At 49.0% G+C, this 16,641-nt stretch overlaps 5 protein-coding genes across 5 annotated transcripts; 3 read left to right on the top strand and 2 right to left on the bottom strand.

Annotated features, from left to right (window-relative positions):
* Window positions 1-229: 229 nt before the first annotated feature.
* Window positions 230-3,757, bottom strand: BKA55DRAFT_497118 (uncharacterized protein; the record flags this gene model as incomplete). Its single annotated transcript, XM_046186435.1, has 10 exons — window positions 230-889; window positions 945-1,111; window positions 1,159-1,345; window positions 1,814-1,878; window positions 1,925-2,382; window positions 2,442-2,728; window positions 2,759-3,345; window positions 3,402-3,449; window positions 3,520-3,585; window positions 3,649-3,757. 10 exons carry the CDS (start codon window positions 3,755-3,757, stop codon window positions 230-232), a joined length of 2,634 nt encoding a protein of 877 aa, XP_046056508.1.
* Window positions 3,758-4,290: 533 nt separating this feature from the next.
* BKA55DRAFT_549495 (replication factor RFC1 C terminal domain-containing protein) lies at window positions 4,291-8,101 on the bottom strand. Its single transcript, XM_046191219.1, has 5 exons — window positions 7,787-8,101; window positions 7,683-7,734; window positions 7,586-7,630; window positions 4,903-7,533; window positions 4,291-4,851 (listed from the first exon to the last, which is right to left on the bottom strand). Exons 1-5 carry the CDS (start codon window positions 7,884-7,886, stop codon window positions 4,530-4,532), a joined length of 3,150 nt encoding a protein of 1,049 aa, XP_046056509.1. The 5' UTR covers window positions 7,887-8,101; the 3' UTR covers window positions 4,291-4,529.
* A 22-nt stretch (window positions 8,102-8,123) lies between these two features.
* BKA55DRAFT_549498 (ribosomal protein L10e/L16) lies at window positions 8,124-9,428 on the top strand. The gene is made up of 3 exons (XM_046191220.1): window positions 8,124-8,660; window positions 8,713-8,854; window positions 8,906-9,428. The coding sequence occupies exons 1-3, from the start codon at window positions 8,229-8,231 to the stop codon at window positions 9,088-9,090; spliced, it is 759 nt and encodes a 252-aa protein (XP_046056510.1). The 5' UTR covers window positions 8,124-8,228; the 3' UTR covers window positions 9,091-9,428.
* Window positions 9,429-9,487: 59 nt separating this feature from the next.
* Window positions 9,488-10,664, top strand: BKA55DRAFT_532380 (P-loop containing nucleoside triphosphate hydrolase protein; the record flags this gene model as incomplete). The annotated part of the gene is made up of 3 exons (XM_046189329.1): window positions 9,488-9,574; window positions 9,631-10,253; window positions 10,316-10,664. The coding sequence occupies 3 exons, from the start codon at window positions 9,488-9,490 to the stop codon at window positions 10,662-10,664; spliced, it is 1,059 nt and encodes a 352-aa protein (XP_046056511.1).
* A 3,420-nt stretch (window positions 10,665-14,084) lies between these two features.
* On the top strand, window positions 14,085-16,615 carry BKA55DRAFT_588374 (uncharacterized protein; the record flags this gene model as incomplete). The annotated part of the gene is made up of 7 exons (XM_046194777.1): window positions 14,085-14,301; window positions 14,362-14,385; window positions 14,533-14,559; window positions 14,617-15,462; window positions 15,531-15,778; window positions 15,831-16,496; window positions 16,553-16,615. 7 exons carry the CDS (start codon window positions 14,085-14,087, stop codon window positions 16,613-16,615), a joined length of 2,091 nt encoding a protein of 696 aa, XP_046056512.1.
* Window positions 16,616-16,641: the final 26 nt, after the last annotated feature.

Here is a 16,641-nt window from a genome sequence, read left to right on the forward strand (position 1 = left end):
TAGAGCCAGTTGTTGAGAAATCGTGTGATTTCTGTAGATGTTGTGGTAAACAAGTAGTTTAGAGAGAGCTTCATCCAAACAGGGGTATTCCTGTCAGATGGGTTTTGCAGAGCTCTGCAGTAAGTGCCTTTTTTTTTATAAGTTTTGTTGTATCTTTCCTCGTTTTTTTCTTCTTCTTCTTTTGTCACTTTTCTCTGCTTCTTCATCTCCCATTCCTGCTGATAGGAGACTAGAAAAACTCGTTGGTGGGATCGACAGTCTTGTCGACATGGTCAGCAGCGATGTCATGATAATCGCGGCCATGGTGGGCGGCTACCACGGATTCGGGGCTCTCAAGGTCGACAGGTTCGAACAGCTCATACTTGCGGTACGTGATTCCTTCTTCCTGCTCCGTTTTCCGGATGAGAGCGACCGCATGTTGCAGGTTGTCCAGGGGCTCATGGCCACAAGATTCGGAATAGCGGAGAATATCTCCCTTCATCCTTTCATAATCGCTATCCAGGTACTCGCACATTCGAAAGGCGTCGCTTGCCTCACGATTGAGTCGGACTGCAACGCGCCCGCCCTCAACGATATGCTTTTCCACAGATCGGTAAATCTTGAGTCGTCGGCGATGAGCGGCCTCCTCGCTCTGTTCGTGTTCCTGCTTCAGCTTTCGCTGCTGGTTGCGTTTGTGTATAGAGGCCACGGCATCTGCTCGATCCCACTCGTCCAAGATGATTTCATTTCGGGACATAGCCGGTTGGATCTGAGAAGTGTATTTGGCCTTTGCCAAGGAATCTATGTGAATAGATATCTGGATACGATCGCATTCGTCGAGGGCCATTCGTGGTTCATAGCCCTGGATAACGGGCGCTTCTGGGTGCGCGAGGGCGTCTTCGAGTTCAGCCTGGGGTTTCATATTAGCATCAAAAGCTGTAAGACAAAAGGGGATATAGACTTACTCGGCTAGGCTTGCAAGTCATAACAGACAATGCTCCGTCACTCCCAGCAGCTGAAGGAGCTTGTTGGTACAGCTGTTCTGCTTCGTCGTCACGAATCATCTCGCCGTTCGAGGTCAACTCGGCAATTTCATCTCGCCAAGTGATCACAGCTCTAGAATCGCGAGCAGCTATGCGAGTTAGTAGGTCGATGAGAGAGCAGCATATGTCAACTTACCGATCAATCGCTCAGGGCTTTCGTTCCGGACGTTCTGGAGGGTTGCGAAAAAGTCGGAAAGCCTCTCTACCTCGTGGTTCTTCATCAAAGCCTCCGTGGCTGGTTTTCCCGGAGTAGTATCCTCTGGAAGTGCTTCATCCTCGAATCCCTGTAATTCGGATACCATGTCATCAGTGTCGGCGAAGTACTATTTGTCGTTCAGTGGTTCCTGGTAATACCATCCCTCAGTGAGGAATCTGTTCTCGTTTCTGACTCTTGTCAGGATAAACTCAGTTTGGTCACTGGCACCGTCAATGTCCTCGACCTTTGTTTCTGGACTGTTCTGCCCCTCGCACTGAAGGTTGGTGTTCTGATGCTCGACACTCTGGATAACTTGAGAGGTTTTTGTGGCAGCGATCAAAGATTCATTGGAAGCGACTTTATTGGGCGGGAGCTCAAAGTATTCTGTCATCTCTGGCACCAATCGCTGTTCGTCCAACTCTTTGGGTTCGTCGTTGGCGACCGATTGCGTTTCGTCGATGCTTGGTCCAAGCAGCCCTATGCTGCGAATTCGATCAACGGTTGCAAGACTACTTCGGTGACGGGCATATGCCTATAGTTGACAGTCAGACGTCTGATCCCGGTTATGTCCTAGCCAATACCACAGCAAACTTACCTCTTCAACAGTCTCGACCTCTATAGGCTCTCCTCCGTGCTGCCAGGTCCGCGGTGGGTGCACATCTAGGAGTTGTTAGTTTGTACGAGAAAAAGACTTGTGTAAGCTTACCGTTGGTTGTATCACGGTCGACTGGTTCGTTGCCTGATTGACCTACTTCTTGCTGAACTTGATTCTGGTTTGCTTCGGCGCGAGTACCTTGGTTCACAGTTCGGTCAGATCCAGTCTTGATTTCTACAAGCCGCGCCTTTTTGTTCTCAATGTGAACTGCCTTAGCAACCAGAGTGTCGTGGCTCATAGACTCATCGTCCTCCTGATGGTCATGGCCTTGAGCATGGAAATATAAGGTCGGGGTCATCGCAGGTCGAGGGAGGAGATTGTGGTCCATGGAAAGATCAAACTCTGATGGATATGACTGGAGGCTCGGAGCCTTTGGGGATACAAGGGTCTTATAAGCCGGATCCTGCGTGAAAGTGTTGAGGTCGCCAGAGAACTCTCGAATAAGCTGGCCCATTTCATTTTTCCCGACTGGGAGCTCCCAATCGAGGCCCTTGAATGTTTCATCCTGCCTGTAAACATGTTGTTAGTCTTCTCGATCAAATTTAACACATCTGCAAAGAATACTTACTTGACGGTTTGATTGGCAAGTTGGCCATCACTCTGGTCGAGATCTTGCGATGATGATTGGGAATGGTTCTTGGTAGAAGACTCCGACTTGGTCTTTCCAATCAACAATGTTTTCAATCGAGGAGATAATCGGCCCTTGCGTTTCAATTTTCTGTTCCCATCACTCTTGGATTTTGCTTCTTCGTCAAACTTGTCGCTACCCATGAACACACTCAAGACGGATCTCAATGAGAATTTTGACGATGATTTACTCGTGAGTTTGTTGTTCATCTCTTCCTGTCGAACATGCTCTTCCTATAGAGCAATGCGTTCCTGCACAGCAATCTCTGTCTGTAGAGTAATCTCTTTCTGTAGAGCAACAATGGGTTCTCTTTGAGATGTGAGAAGCTCGCAACGTGCCAGTGAAGCTCCATAGCCATCTGATGTGTTGTCGCTTTCTTCTTTGGAAGGATATTCGTCTTCAGTAGTGTTTGAGTTTCCACTGCTGAGATGCGTGGATGGGTTGGATGTACAGTTTTGCCCGTCGATCGCTGCGATTTCATCGTTGATAACGGCATCACGGGTGTTTCCCTCAGAGACGCCCTGAAGGTTGGCTTGCTGTATGATAGCTGTGCATGTTGTCAAAATAGACACGTCGTCGCCATTCGCCTGACGATTAGTAGAGCACTGAGGGTTCTCACCAACAGGCTTTCGCGATGAGGTGTTGGAAGAGGTGAGGTTGGCTTGTGTCTCGCCACTTTCACCGACTTCGATAATGGGATCAAGCTGATGCGGGACGTGAGTGTTACCAGGTGTGGACTTTGTTCGCTTGTGGAGTTTGTTTCCCGACTTAGTGTCGAATAGTTTTTCCCAGGTTGATTTGTTATTCTTTCTCTCTGGGAGATTGTCGTGTGTGTTTGGTAGTTCTAGACGAACAGAGGTTAGTTGAGCCAACAGGCAAACAATAATGTTGGGTGCATACCGTCTACGCCCGCCTCGGACTTTTTCTTTTCATTCGTAGAGAATACATCTTGAAATGTCAGTCAGCATGTGATCTAGCATGTTTCTGGTATCCGTTGGCGGATGGGTCTGAAACTTACTTCTCAGCTCAGCTTTACTCTTCTTTACAAAGTCACGGAATTTGGCTTCTTGCTGCGAAGAAGGTCCTACCATAATATTAGTATGATGCTCTTGACGTAACAGAAGACAACATATTGGTATCGACTTACTCGTGGAAGTTCGGACATGGATGCCATCGTCATATCGGTGCTTAACTAGGCAGCTCGGGATCCATTTGCTGCTCCCAAGAGCAGCAGGGTAGGATGCAAAGCCCTGCATCGTGAAAGATAATTCGGAGAAATGTAGTGGGTGGTGATGATGGTGATGATGATAGGTAGAAGGGAATTCGGGGATTGTTGTGAGATGAAGTGTCAATGTTAGGTTCTTGGGATGATGTTTTGGTACTGAGGGTGAGGAAGTCGAGTGTGATGAAGAGAAGAGAAGGAAGAAAAACAATAGATGGAGGGAACAGAAGTAGAATATATAATGGAGTGGGATGCGCTTGTTTTGAAGAAATGAGCATGAATCATTCTGGCTGCCACTGCTATTGTCCCTGGCAGCCGGCAGCAACTGGTAATGCAAAGTGGGAATAGGGTCATGGACGGTTGGCACTGGCAGCTTCAGTGACGCTGCCAGTGACAACAGGGCCGATCCTCTCTAGCGAATCTCAGCTGTATTTACACAGTACGTACAATTTCATGGTCCTGAATGAAGACAAGAGACATAACACAAGCACTAGAAACTTTTCAGTTGATCATGCGACATGCTCATCTATAACTTTCTTAATCAAAAGTTACTGGGACTTCAAAGTGCATCCACAGATCAAATTCTTGCTATTTTTATGACTGTTATCAGAGTGTCCGAATCCCATTTCTTAGTTATTACTAGAAATCTATAATACAACGAGGGCTGGCTCGTTACCGTTGACTCCTTTTTCCCGATCTCGCCTCCATACTAAACACTAACTGAGTGTGATATGCCTCTTGCTTACAATGAATCACATCTGAATATTATCTGTTATACCAATGCGACGCAGAAACTCGACCGTCATTTACTTCTTCCCCTTACCCTTGGCACTGGTAGCCTTGGCCTTAGATCGCCCTCGCTTAGGTTTGTCCTCGTCGTCTTCCTCGTCGTCGGCAGCAGCCTTGGTCGCCTTCTTGGTGGCTTTCTTGGCTTTCGGTTTTTTGATATACTTGTCCTTCTTGAAATCGATTTCGTCATCTTCTTCGTCGACTTCGGGTACCTCGACTGCCTCGGCATCATCATCTTCGACAGCCTCCTCAAGATCAGGGACCTCCTTGGGCTGCGCCTTGGGAGCAACGACATTGCTGGCCTTCATGAAAGGAATTGGATGGCTCATTGCATTGTATCTGAAGAGCTCGTTAGTTGCATATCGGAACATGGGTAAATGGCCAACTTACGTTCGGGTGAAAGCAGCTTTGGTCTTGGTCTCAATCTTGACATGTTCCTCGTCCATCGGTCCGACACCAAGTTCCTGAACAGCATCGAAATCTTCGCGAGTCAAGAAGTAACTATCCATCAGATCAATGACCTCTGGCACAGCCTCGTTACCCTGCTTTTGTAGACGATCTACAAGCTGTGTCCAAAGGATAGGAAGGTACTGCTGGCGAATCTCGTTATGGTCACCAGAAGATCTGAGGCGCATATGAGAGTGAACCTCTCGAATCGATCTGCCCAACCTTCCGTATTTGCTATTGTTGCCCAGCCACGATGTGAAGTTGGAGCCCATGAGCTGGCCTGCTATAAAGCTGGCAGGGCGGACCGTACTAAACACGGCATGTGTGGGCATCAGGCTCCAATGTTGCTGAGGTCCGTGGATCATGCGATCGACAAGGTCTCCGTCGCTGATGCTCTCCGCTGCATTATCGAACAGCTCGAGAGCTTTGAGCTTGAGCTCACGTTGGTTATAGCCCTTTCCATTTAGCGCCATAGGTTTTGTTCGGAGATAGTTCTCTTGAATCATAAGATAACTGAACTCGTGGTCGTTGAAATAGAGCTCAATCTTGTCATTAAGCGTTGATTTGCTTGCGGGGGTAAACAGCCCACCTGCCAACATCTTTTGACAGATGTCCCACGGTTTGAGGATGACATGTTTTTCCCAAGCCTTCGACATGGCCTTGCTCTGGTCGAAGTCCATACTTGTCTGGTCTAATTTCGCTGTAGAAATCATATTGATGATCTGTCGAATATCCTTGTTGCTTCCCTCGATGAGGGCATCTACCACAGAAGGAGGAAGCTTGAGCCCTTCTCTATGGCAAATAGTCATGACGCGAGATCGAACTTGGTCCACTGTTGGGCGATTGAATCGAATGTCGAAAGCTACATGGTCGAAAGGCTTCATCTTGGGTAGTCTTCGCTCGTTGCAGATGAGTATCAGAGGAACCTGTGTCTTTTTGCAGAACTTTGCCAAAGCACCGACACCGCCTCGATCACCCGCAGACATACCGTCAACCTCATCCATGATGAGAACAATCTTCTTCTTGGTTGCATCAACATCCTTGCCATCTCCAGCAAAGTATCCGAGAAGCGATGTATTGTTCATCACATCGCTCACTCCATTTTCGACGAGCTTCTTGCTTCGAGCATCACTCGCGTTGCTCTCCAAAACGTCATACCCCTCCAGCTTCGCAGCTAGGTGAGCCGCTGTTGTCTTGCCGATTCCAGGGGGGCCAGATATGATGATGGCGCGCTCGCCACCCATCCCGTCAGCACCTCTTCTTTGAAAGTTGTATTTCTTGTGTTTCGGCCAGTTTCTGAGCCAATTTTGGATCTTTTCGACTTGGGCCTTATTGCCACAAATATGACCGAGCTGTGTGGGCGCATACTTTGAAGTCAGTAGCTGGACGGGGGGTGCCGCAGCAGCCTTCACGGGAGGACCTCCAGCGGCAGCCGCTTTTTTGGCCGCCTTCGCAGCCTCTGCCTTTCGAGCCTTCTCTTCGGCCTCCATCTCTGCAACTTGTTTCTTGACTTTGTCTTCATCTGCCTTTTTCTTCTCCTGGGCCTTCTGAGCCCCTCTGCCCCCACCTCCAAATGCAGGAAGTTTGCGGATCAAGTCGAAAAGTCCGTTCTCGTCAATTGTCTTGATTCCGATAGACTTAATCTTTGCCAACTTACTTGGCCCCGCGTCTTCTCCCAAAACCACAAAACTTGTCTTGCTGCTTGGCTGGCCGACGACTTTACCACCATACCTCTTAACAAGAGCTTGTCCCTCATCACGACTGATGGTTTGCAAAACACCAGTAAAGACAAAGCTAAGGCCAGTCAGGCATTCATCTGCGCCTTCGGGAAGCTCAGCTGCACCTGCAGATGGCTGAGCAGATGCATTACCACCTCCAAATGCGTTCTTTCGCCAATCAAACTTGGCATTGGAATCCTTGGGTGGTGGTGTAGGGGCACGAACGGTTGCAACACTGTCGAGAATATCCTTGATCTCGTCATCTTCAGGTTCGTCATTCTTCTTTCGTGAAGCCCGAGGTTTGGCTGCAGGTTTAGGTTTGGCTGTAGCCGCTTTCTTGCGTGGAGCCTCTTCTTCAGACTCTTCCGAGTCTTCGGATAAAGATTTTCGTTTTCTACCTTTCGCTGCAGGCTTGACTTCTTCTTCCTTCTCTTCCTTCTTGACGGCGGATGGGCGGCCTCGGGTAGCTACTCGCTTTGGCTTAGGAAGTTCCTCATCCTCGGATTCGTCCTCCTCGTAGTCGTCATTCTTGCGCTTACTCCCACCCTTGGCATCGGCTGCAAAGATATCTTCGTCGTCTTCATCTCCGTCATCCATGTAAGCATCAGAATCCTGATCCACATTTTGGCGTGAGTAGGAAGTTGTTGCTTTTCGTGAAGCAGGGGTTTTGCCATTCTTCGCTGGTGCCGCTGCCGCTGCCTTCGATGCAGTGGGCTTTGCTCGGGGACTTGATCGAACCGGAATATCAGGCCTGGCTGCAGGCTTTTTGGGTGTTGCTGAACTTGTAGGCTTGCTGTTCTTTGCCGAAGCGAAGTAGTCATCAGCAGAAATGGTCACGCCTTTAGGTTCCTCCTCCCTGTAAAAAGTCAATTAGAGGGCAATTGACGAGATAGAAGTCAAAGACAAACTTGGATTTTCTCTTTGGTGCGGGTTTGGGGGTAGACTTTTGCACTCTGCTACAAGATCAGCTTGATTGTAACAACAAGTGGAAGCAAAACAACATACTCTACTGCTTCATCTTCGTCGTCGTCGCTATCTTCAACAACCTTTCTTCCCTCTAGACTTATATTAGTACCGTTATAGTTCAAGAGTAGTATCATTTGGCCTACTTGTACGCTTGCTCTTGGCCAGCTCCTCAGCTTTTCTTGGGGCAGGTTTTGGGGCGCCACCACCCTTTGGTCCAAAGAAAGACCGGATATCAGAAGGCATTTTCGCGATCTTTCTTTCTTTTTTTTTTTTTCTTCTTGTTTTACTTATGATTGAAGAACCGCATCGACCTTTTTAATGGCATACGCCGATGTTGCCTGGGTGAGGATTGATAACGTGAATCCCAGGCAATCAAGGAGCTGCCTAGAAGTCCGAGTCTAGTGACGTGCACGGTAGCTCCTATCAAACGCGAAGCTGACGCGAGGTCCGTGACTGCTAGCTAAAGTGGTTCCAGGTTTGTGGGCCTTGAAATTTAGGCCTCAACATCAGTCCACCTTCGGCATCGGGAAGATTTTCTGGAGCTCCGTTGTTCGAGGCAGCTTCAAGTCAACTCCGGTCGCCGCCATGAAGCCCGCGAACACATCGGCATTGCTCAATGCTTTCCAAGGCTTGAGGTTGTGCGCCTCTTCGCCTCTCCGACAACTTCGTGCCCCTCTCCAGCAGTCTTCGAAGACCCTTGATGCGATTCGACAACCTCAAAATGTCCGAGCCTTTTCGACGACCCCCTCGATGTTGGGCAACTGGCTTGAGCCAAACTTGAACCGAAAGAAGAAGATGGCAAAGGGACGGCCTCGCGTGGCTACAGGTGGTTCGACAAAGGGTACGACAGTGATTTGGGGCGACTATGGTCTGCGAATGACGGATCACCACCGAAGAATCAGCGCCAAGCAGTTGAAGATGGCCGAGGACACCATTAAAGTGCGACTTCGAGGGCAAAAATACCGATTGTACAAGCGAAAGAACTGTAACGTCGGTGTATATGTCAGCGGTAACGATGTAAGGATGGCCTTTCTGGACTTGAGGGGAACATTGGCTCATGGTTTTATAGATGCGTATGGGTAAGGGTAAAGGTTCATTCGATCATTGGGCGACCCGAATGGCTGTTAGCCAGATTCTGTTCGAAATCCGAGGACGGCTTCACGAGCAAGTTGTGAGAGATGCTTTCCGCTTGGCTGGTAACAAGCTGCCTGGTAAATATCTTACAACCTTTTTTATTGAGCATGACTAATTACAAATTTCAGGTCAATGGGAATTTGTCAAGAAGGGAGAGCCACCCATGGTTGGTATCACCAAGTTGGATGGCGTGACTCTAGAAGAGTTGAAGAGACCTCGACGACACATTGCTCCCGTTGAACTACTGGAGGCTTCCTCGCCTACAACTGAGACTCTGGTCGGGAGCACTTCTGAGGCTTCCCGCAATCCCTAGAGGTTGGAATGATGAGACAATGCCATGTACATTATAGAAGGTGTAGATCTGCTGTTGTAACTTGTATGAATACCAAATTCAGGATCTACTAATTCTGGAAATAAACAAAATGATATTTATATTAAATAAATTTACAACGGCATAGAACCAATGCTAATGTTCATCTCTTCTTGAAAAGCATCAGTGCTTTCTTCGTGCCAAACAATTTCAACCTGTGCCATATCCTACCTTATGTTCGTTGCCTGCTGAACGGTTGTTACAGTTGAAAGCTGTGCACGGACCACCTCATATTCTAGACATCATCCACCCTGCCACTTTACGCGACAACGCGTCTTCCCCCATTTCCCAAAAAACTGTCTCGACACAATTCTCACTTCCAGACCAGGCAGCTACCACGATGGCACTTATTGTTGACAAGCACCGACCTCGGTCTCTCGAGGCCCTCACATACCACAATGAGTTGTCAGATCGACTTCGCTCTCTTGTAAGTCAATAAACCTGGCCTGGCTGAACAGCATTGTTGACTAGTATCACTTTCAGGCCCAGAGCGGTGACTTTCCTCATCTACTTGTGTACGGACCTTCAGGTGCTGGAAAGAAAACTCGAATCGTGGCTACGCTGAAGGAGCTTTATGGACCAGGTGTGGAGAAGATCAAAATCGATGCTCGAGTATTCCAGACGACTAGCAATCGAAAGCTCGAGTTCAACATTGTCGCCTCCGTCTACCACCTCGAAATCACCCCGTCCGACGTTGGAAACTATGACAGAGTTGTTGTTCAGGACCTTCTAAAAGAGGTTGCACAAACGCAACAGGTGGATCAATCAGCGAAGCAGAAATTCAAGGTCGTGGTCATCAACGAAGCAGACCACCTCACGAGAGATGCACAAGCAGCTCTGCGACGAACGATGGAGAAGTATTCGCCCAACTTACGACTTATCCTCTTGGCGAACTCGACTGCCAATATCATTGCTCCGATTCGTTCAAGAACTCTACTGGTCAGAGTAGCGGCCCCAACGCATGAGGAAATATGTGATGTGCTAGCCGTATCGGCGAAGAAGGAGGGTTGGCCCGTTGTGGAGGGTCTTCACAAGCGAATAGCAGAGGAGAGTGGACGAAACCTTCGACGAGCTCTCTTGATGTACGAAGCCGTTCATGCACAAAAGTATATTTTCCCTAAAGCAGTTGATGGCTGTGGCGTGAAGTGAAAGCTAACCTAATTGATAGTGAGAAAGTCACTGATAGCACAGTCATCCCACCGGCAGATTGGGAGGCCCTTATCGGCCAGATCGCAAAGGAGATCCTGGAAGAACACTCACCAGCCAGGATCCTGCAGGTGCGGTCAAAGCTTTACGATCTGTTGACACACTGCATCCCCCCCACTACTATCCTCAAGACCTTGGCGTTCAAGCTGATTGCCCTCATTGATGATGGGCTGAAGGGCGAGGTCATTCAGTGGGCGGCTTTCTATGAGCATCGTATCAAGACCGGAACCAAAGTTATATTCCATCTGGAAGCTTTCGTGGCGAAGTTCATGAGGATTGTCGAGATGTATTTGATGAGCATGGATATGTAATTATACCAGAGGATACTCGGCGTTTAGGAAGGTTGATGTAGCAAATCTACAGAACTCGACGGTACATGCGCGTCGATGCTTCACTTTGTCTCACTACCAGTCATAACTCTTATGATGTATTATATAAATGTAAGCTGGTCAACGAGAACCATGGCCATATTGTGAAGTGACTGAACAAGAGATATTGGCCCCGAGAGTACATACGAATCTCGTTGAAAGTCAAACTTGAGATACCCTCTTACAGAAAAATGCCGTGGAGCCCCGGACCCGATGCGAGAGGGTTATGATGAAGCGGGGAATGGGGAGGGGGAAACGGAACCTTGTTTAGATACCGTGTGCCTGGCTAGAACGCATGGAGAAACGGAAGGAGTATCATTGGCTATGCTAAAATTCCCATATGTTGGAGAGCATCGCTGATATTGACAAGCTTATTATGCCAAGTCTGTTGTTGATCTCATATAGAGATGCCTATTTGGCAAGTTATAGCATCTTCGTCTTTCAGCTTCTCCGGCAGCCAGGACGAGGAGAGATCCATTAAGTTCAAGTAAGTGCCATTGCGAATGTGGGAGTACTCGGTATCCTTCTCAGCAACTTTAGTGCAAGACACGAGTGTACCGTATGATGACGCATTCACCATTGAGGATAACCGCGGGAACTCGTGAGGAAGACCGGCTGGATGAGAGGAGGAGCCAGATCTGACATCCGTAGTGTGTGCGTGATCTGTCTTTCAAACGAGTGACAAGTTCAAGACACTGTATAGGAAAAGCCAGGCGGTCATGGCAAACGGACAAGTTCCATTCGTTGATTGCATCACTTTTTGACAATATCTCGGTCGAGTCCCGAAGATACGGCCAGCCGGCAACATTCTAGATCTTAAGCGTGGCTGGAATTACAAGTGAAGCCACAATCCTTGGGGTTCAGTGGCTTCGGCTATGAGATGCACGTCGAACCGACCGTTGGGGCATGGGGACAGGGATTGACTTTGAAGGATTGGCATGGAGATGCCAATTGGAGACAGTCATCATGATGGGCGATCTTGCGGGAAGCTAGCGGCGACACGGAGAATCACTTTAGTCTTTATTTGTAGTTACAAGATCTTTGAAATCAGTGATCTTTGGGACGCCTGTTGTACACATGTTGATGAATGCAGTAGTACGTAGTACAATGTCCTGTTCTCCAAACTTGTGATATGTGTTTGAGTAACTTTGGTTCACAATCTCTAATACTGTACCAAAGGTGCTGCATCAGAGATATGTAAAACTTTCCCCGAAAGAGGGAAGTACAGAGTACAGTACTTTCTACAAAGACCCGCAAAGGCACAGCAGAAATGTCCTAACAAACTCAACTCTGTTGAGGAAACTCACAAGGGAATTAGACCCTGAATGTTTAGCCATGAAGGGGCGAAGTCGGAGGCTGAGATGGGCCAATCAAGTTGCACAAATCTTGACCCCAATGCGGGGGGCGTGTGAGGGGCATCTGCAGCTGCCACGCTATAACAATGTGGGGTCCAATTGAAGCCCATTAAAACCGATTGCCTCGAAACGGCAATAAGACAACAACCAGTGGATAAGGAAATCCGCCGTATATCCCGTTGCAGACATTAGTGCTGGAAGTATTACCAGTTAGGAATCAGAGCATAAAGCCTTTCGAACAGGGCATTCATCGTCGTAGCGATCTCGGCTCGTTGTCGACAGATAGGGTCAGTGTTGTCCTGCATTGGCGAAATGCAACGCCTTAACCGGGTTCCACTATATTGCCGGCCTCCCAAAACTCCACCTCCTTCGTGACTACGATCAATCACATAACACGTTTTGGCTATCAGTGCGGCCCCATAGCGGCTCCGTCATGTTGGATGCATCTCTTCTCAAGGCTGTTCATTCATGCTTCCCGAGTAATGATCTGTAATATCAATCACAGTAGCCGGAATGTTACTCTGGTGGTGAGAGTACCTAATTGTGCATGCTTTGGCTGTCTGTCTGTTGGCTGACATCCAATGTTGACATCACCGGTTCTATTTAAGAAATAATCTTCTGTTGGAATTGGAGCATTGGTCTATCCGGCTGCCGCAGACAGTTCGGCATGCTGGCTTGTACAGGGGTTTGATGATGCCAATTCTTGAAAGGTGGATGTGCTAATGCATCGTCGATGCTATCAGATTCGCAGTCATGTTACTATGTAGCCTGAGCCTCCAACGTTGGGGGTTGAGAAGATCAATACTATTAGAAAGTCTCGTTTCTAGTTAACTTTCATCGTATGTATATTTCTCTTAATCCAATTCATAACTATCAACGCAGAGTGCGACACGTCAATGAGTATGGCTAGGTAACGTCTTGTTGAAGGCATGAAGACGATACGGTCAAGCTTGATTATCGGGAGCAGTACTGCGTAGTTACAGCATATATCTCAATCAAGTCGAAGTGAGCTTTCTCTACGCATGTGTTTTAAGTAGAAAATTACAAGAATAACCAGCATAGTGGAGATAAAGTGGTAATAAAGTAGATGTTAGCATTCAGGTCATCATGTTCAAAGGAAGACAAAAGCTAGTGAAACCAACCATACATTCTTTCTCGGGCGTAGGGCTTCGGGATAGAACCGATGCGGCCTGATATGGATGAATGGCCGGGAGGAAAATAGGATAGAGGGTGCGACAAAAGGCTTCTCAAATGTAGCGGCCACAGTCCACAATGTTTTGTATATCACATTGGCATTTGTGTAATGGCGACGTCAAGTCGCATATTATTTACAAGGTCCTATTGCTGACGGGCAGATGCCGTGCTAAGTATTTTGGCCACTCTGAATGCCGAGGATTCAATGTGAATCTTTGGTGACGATCAGCAATGACTATCAAACTTGTATGCACTATTACAGAATTGCTAGTGGATGAGAGTCGCTAACTCACTACTGGCTATTCGGGACTTGAGGTGGCTCGGGGGAAAGGATCACGGCAAGACCCCCCCGGTTCGCCGGCCGCAGTTCGGGTTTGGTGCCAACACCACTGAGACTGATCCCAGTTGGTGCAGGTACCAGTGACAAGTTACAACGGCCGGCCGGGCCTTCCAATGATGATGGACCCATTTGCCATAAAGAAAGCTCCCCCCGCAAGCCGGACCTCATCAAATCTCTGGATTCGTCTCAACTATTTCTCCAGCTCCTCCCCCTACTCTAAATCCAACTAAACACTTCTCTCTGTTTTACTCTTCACTGCCATCTCCAACCTCGCCTCCAATTCAATACTTACAACTCAACTGCGCGATCTCTGTACCTCCATCGAACAGCAACACCGAAAGCTGTAAGTCCTGCAAGTACAAGCAGTTCTGACAAGCTCCACGGTCACGCTACCCCGCCATCGACGTTGCACCCACCGGCGCAACGCTCAACGAAAAAGAATTATTTTGAAATAAACCCCCAACGACAGACACAATGGCAACCGCCGTCGAGCAACCCCTAGTGCCCCAGGAGCTCAGGACTTCGGCTCCCGAGTCTCTCCCCAAGAGTGCTATCCCCGCTGTCGTTGCTTCTCCCGTTCCCGCTCCTGCAGCCACCGAAACTGTCTCATTGAGAGCTGAGGAGACTCCCGCTCCCGCTCAAGAGACAAAGGCTCCTGTTGTCGCTGAGGCTCATCTCGTTGATACCTACCGTAAGTTTGCGCAACCGACTCTACCTCTCGTTGGAGCTGCATCGCTAACTTTCAGCTTAGACCCTCCTCAGCGCATGTTTGCTAGTATGTCAATTGCCCCCTTTGTTTTCTGTTGAGGCGAAATTACTCGCCGCAGTGTCTCCCGCTAGACCCTGCTGTGTGGCTCTTTGCTTATTCTTGACTCCATCGTGCTCCGTTTACTTGGCTCATACTAACCTTGTAACCCGGCAGAGCATCCCCACCGGCCCCACCTTGCCAGTAAGTGATCCCGGCTTCCGCACCGGAGCCTCAACATGAGCTGACCCACTCTCATAGACCTCGAGGAGTACAAGCGACTTTACAAGGAATCCATCACTCAACCCGAGAAGTTCTGGGCTGAGCGCGCACGCGAGCTCATCTCCTGGGACCGCGACTTCCAGACCACCCGAAGTGGTTCTCTTCTCAATGCCGATGTCTCATACTTTAACGAGGGTCGCCTGAATGCCTCATACAACTGTGTCGACCGTCATGCCTTCAAGGACCCCGATCGTGTTGCCATCATTTATGAGGCCGACGAGCCCAGTGAGGGTCGCAATGTCACCTACGGTGAGCTCCTCCGAGAGGTCTCTCGTACCGCCTGGGTTCTCAAGCAGATGGGCGTCCGCAAGGGCGATACCGTTGCTATCTACCTTCCTATGATTCCCGAGGCCATCATCGCTCTTATGGCATGTGTCCGTATTGGTGCCGTGCACTCCGTTATCTTTGCTGGTTTCTCTTCCGACTCTCTTCGCGACCGTGTTGTTGACGCCGGCTGCAAGGTTGTTATCACAACTGATGAAGGCAAGCGAGGTGGCAAGTTGATTGGCACCAAGAAGATTGTTGATGATGCTCTCAAGCAGTGCCCTGCTGTTGAGAACGTCCTTGTCTACAAGCGCACTGGCTCAGAAATCCCCTGGACCAGCGGCCGTGACTTCTGGTGGCATGAGGAGGTTGAGAAGTGGCCCAACTACTTCCCTCCCGAGCCTGTCGCTTCCGAGGACCCTCTATTCCTCCTTTATACCTCCGGCTCCACTGGCAAGCCTAAGGGTGTCTTGCATACAACCGCCGGGTACCTCCTCGGCGCTGCTATGACCGGCAAGTATGTCTTCGACATCCACGAGGGCGATAGATACTTCTGTGGTGGTGATGTCGGCTGGATTACCGGCACACCTATGTCGTTTATGCCCCTCTTATGCTCGGTGTATCCACAGTTGTATTTGAGGGTACACCTGCCTACCCCAACTTTTCGCGATACTGGGACATTATCGAGAGACACAACGTTACTCAGTTCTACGTTGCTCCCACCGCCTTGAGACTTCTGAAGCGTGCCGGTGACGAGCATGTTCGTGGCAAGTTCGCTCATCTTCGCGTACTGGGCTCAGTCGGTGAACCTATCGCCGCTGAGATCTGGAAGTGGTATTTCGAAGTTATTGGAAAGGAGGAGTGCCACATTGTTGATGTAAGTTTCTCATAGGCATCAGTTTGGTGGTCGCCGCTAACATTGATTATAGACTTACTGGCAAACCGAGTCTGGCTCTCATGTTCTCACACCCTTGGCTGGAATTACACCAACCAAGCCCGGCAGTTGTTCTTTGCCCTTCTTTGGGGTTGAGCCCGCTCTCATCGATCCTGTTTCTGGCGAAGAGATTCACGGCAACGATGTTGAGGGTGTGCTGACCTTCAAGCAGTCCTGGCCTAGCATGGCTCGCACCGTATGGGGAGCCCATAACCGGTACAGAGAGACTTACCTTGATGTCTACAAGGGCTATTACTTCACTGGAGATGGAGCTGCTCGGGATCACGAGGGTTTCTACTGGATTCGGGGCCGCGTTGACGACGTTGTCAATGTCAGCGGCCACCGACTGTCCACTGCTGAGATCGAGGCTGCTCTGTTGGAGCACCACTCTGTTGCTGACGCAGCTGTCGTTGGTATTGCTGATGAGCTTACTGGCCAAGCTGTCAACGCCTTTGTTGATCTCAAGGAGGGCGTTGAGTCAAGTGATGCTCTGCGCAAGGAGCTTATTGTCCAAGTGCGCAAGAGCATTGGTCCCTTCGCTGCTCCCAAGGCGGTGTACGTCGTGCCTGACATGCCCAAGACACGAAGTGGCAAGATTATGCGACGAGTGTTGAGGAAGATTGTTGCTGGTGAGGAGGACCAGCTCGGAGATATTACTACTGTGAGTCATCTCCTCCGCTTACCTCGAGTGGTGTTTGTAGCTAACATAACATACAGCTTTCTGATCCCTCTGTTGTTGAGAAGATTATCAAGGCCGTTCACGATGCCAAGCGCAAGTGAGGCCAATGAAGATAACGGTTAAAAAG

Source organism: Fusarium redolens (assembly GCF_020744475.1).
Source record: "Fusarium redolens strain MPI-CAGE-AT-0023 chromosome Unknown BKA55scaffold_1, whole genome shotgun sequence".
Taxonomy (NCBI): Eukaryota; Fungi; Ascomycota; class Sordariomycetes; order Hypocreales; family Nectriaceae; genus Fusarium; species Fusarium redolens.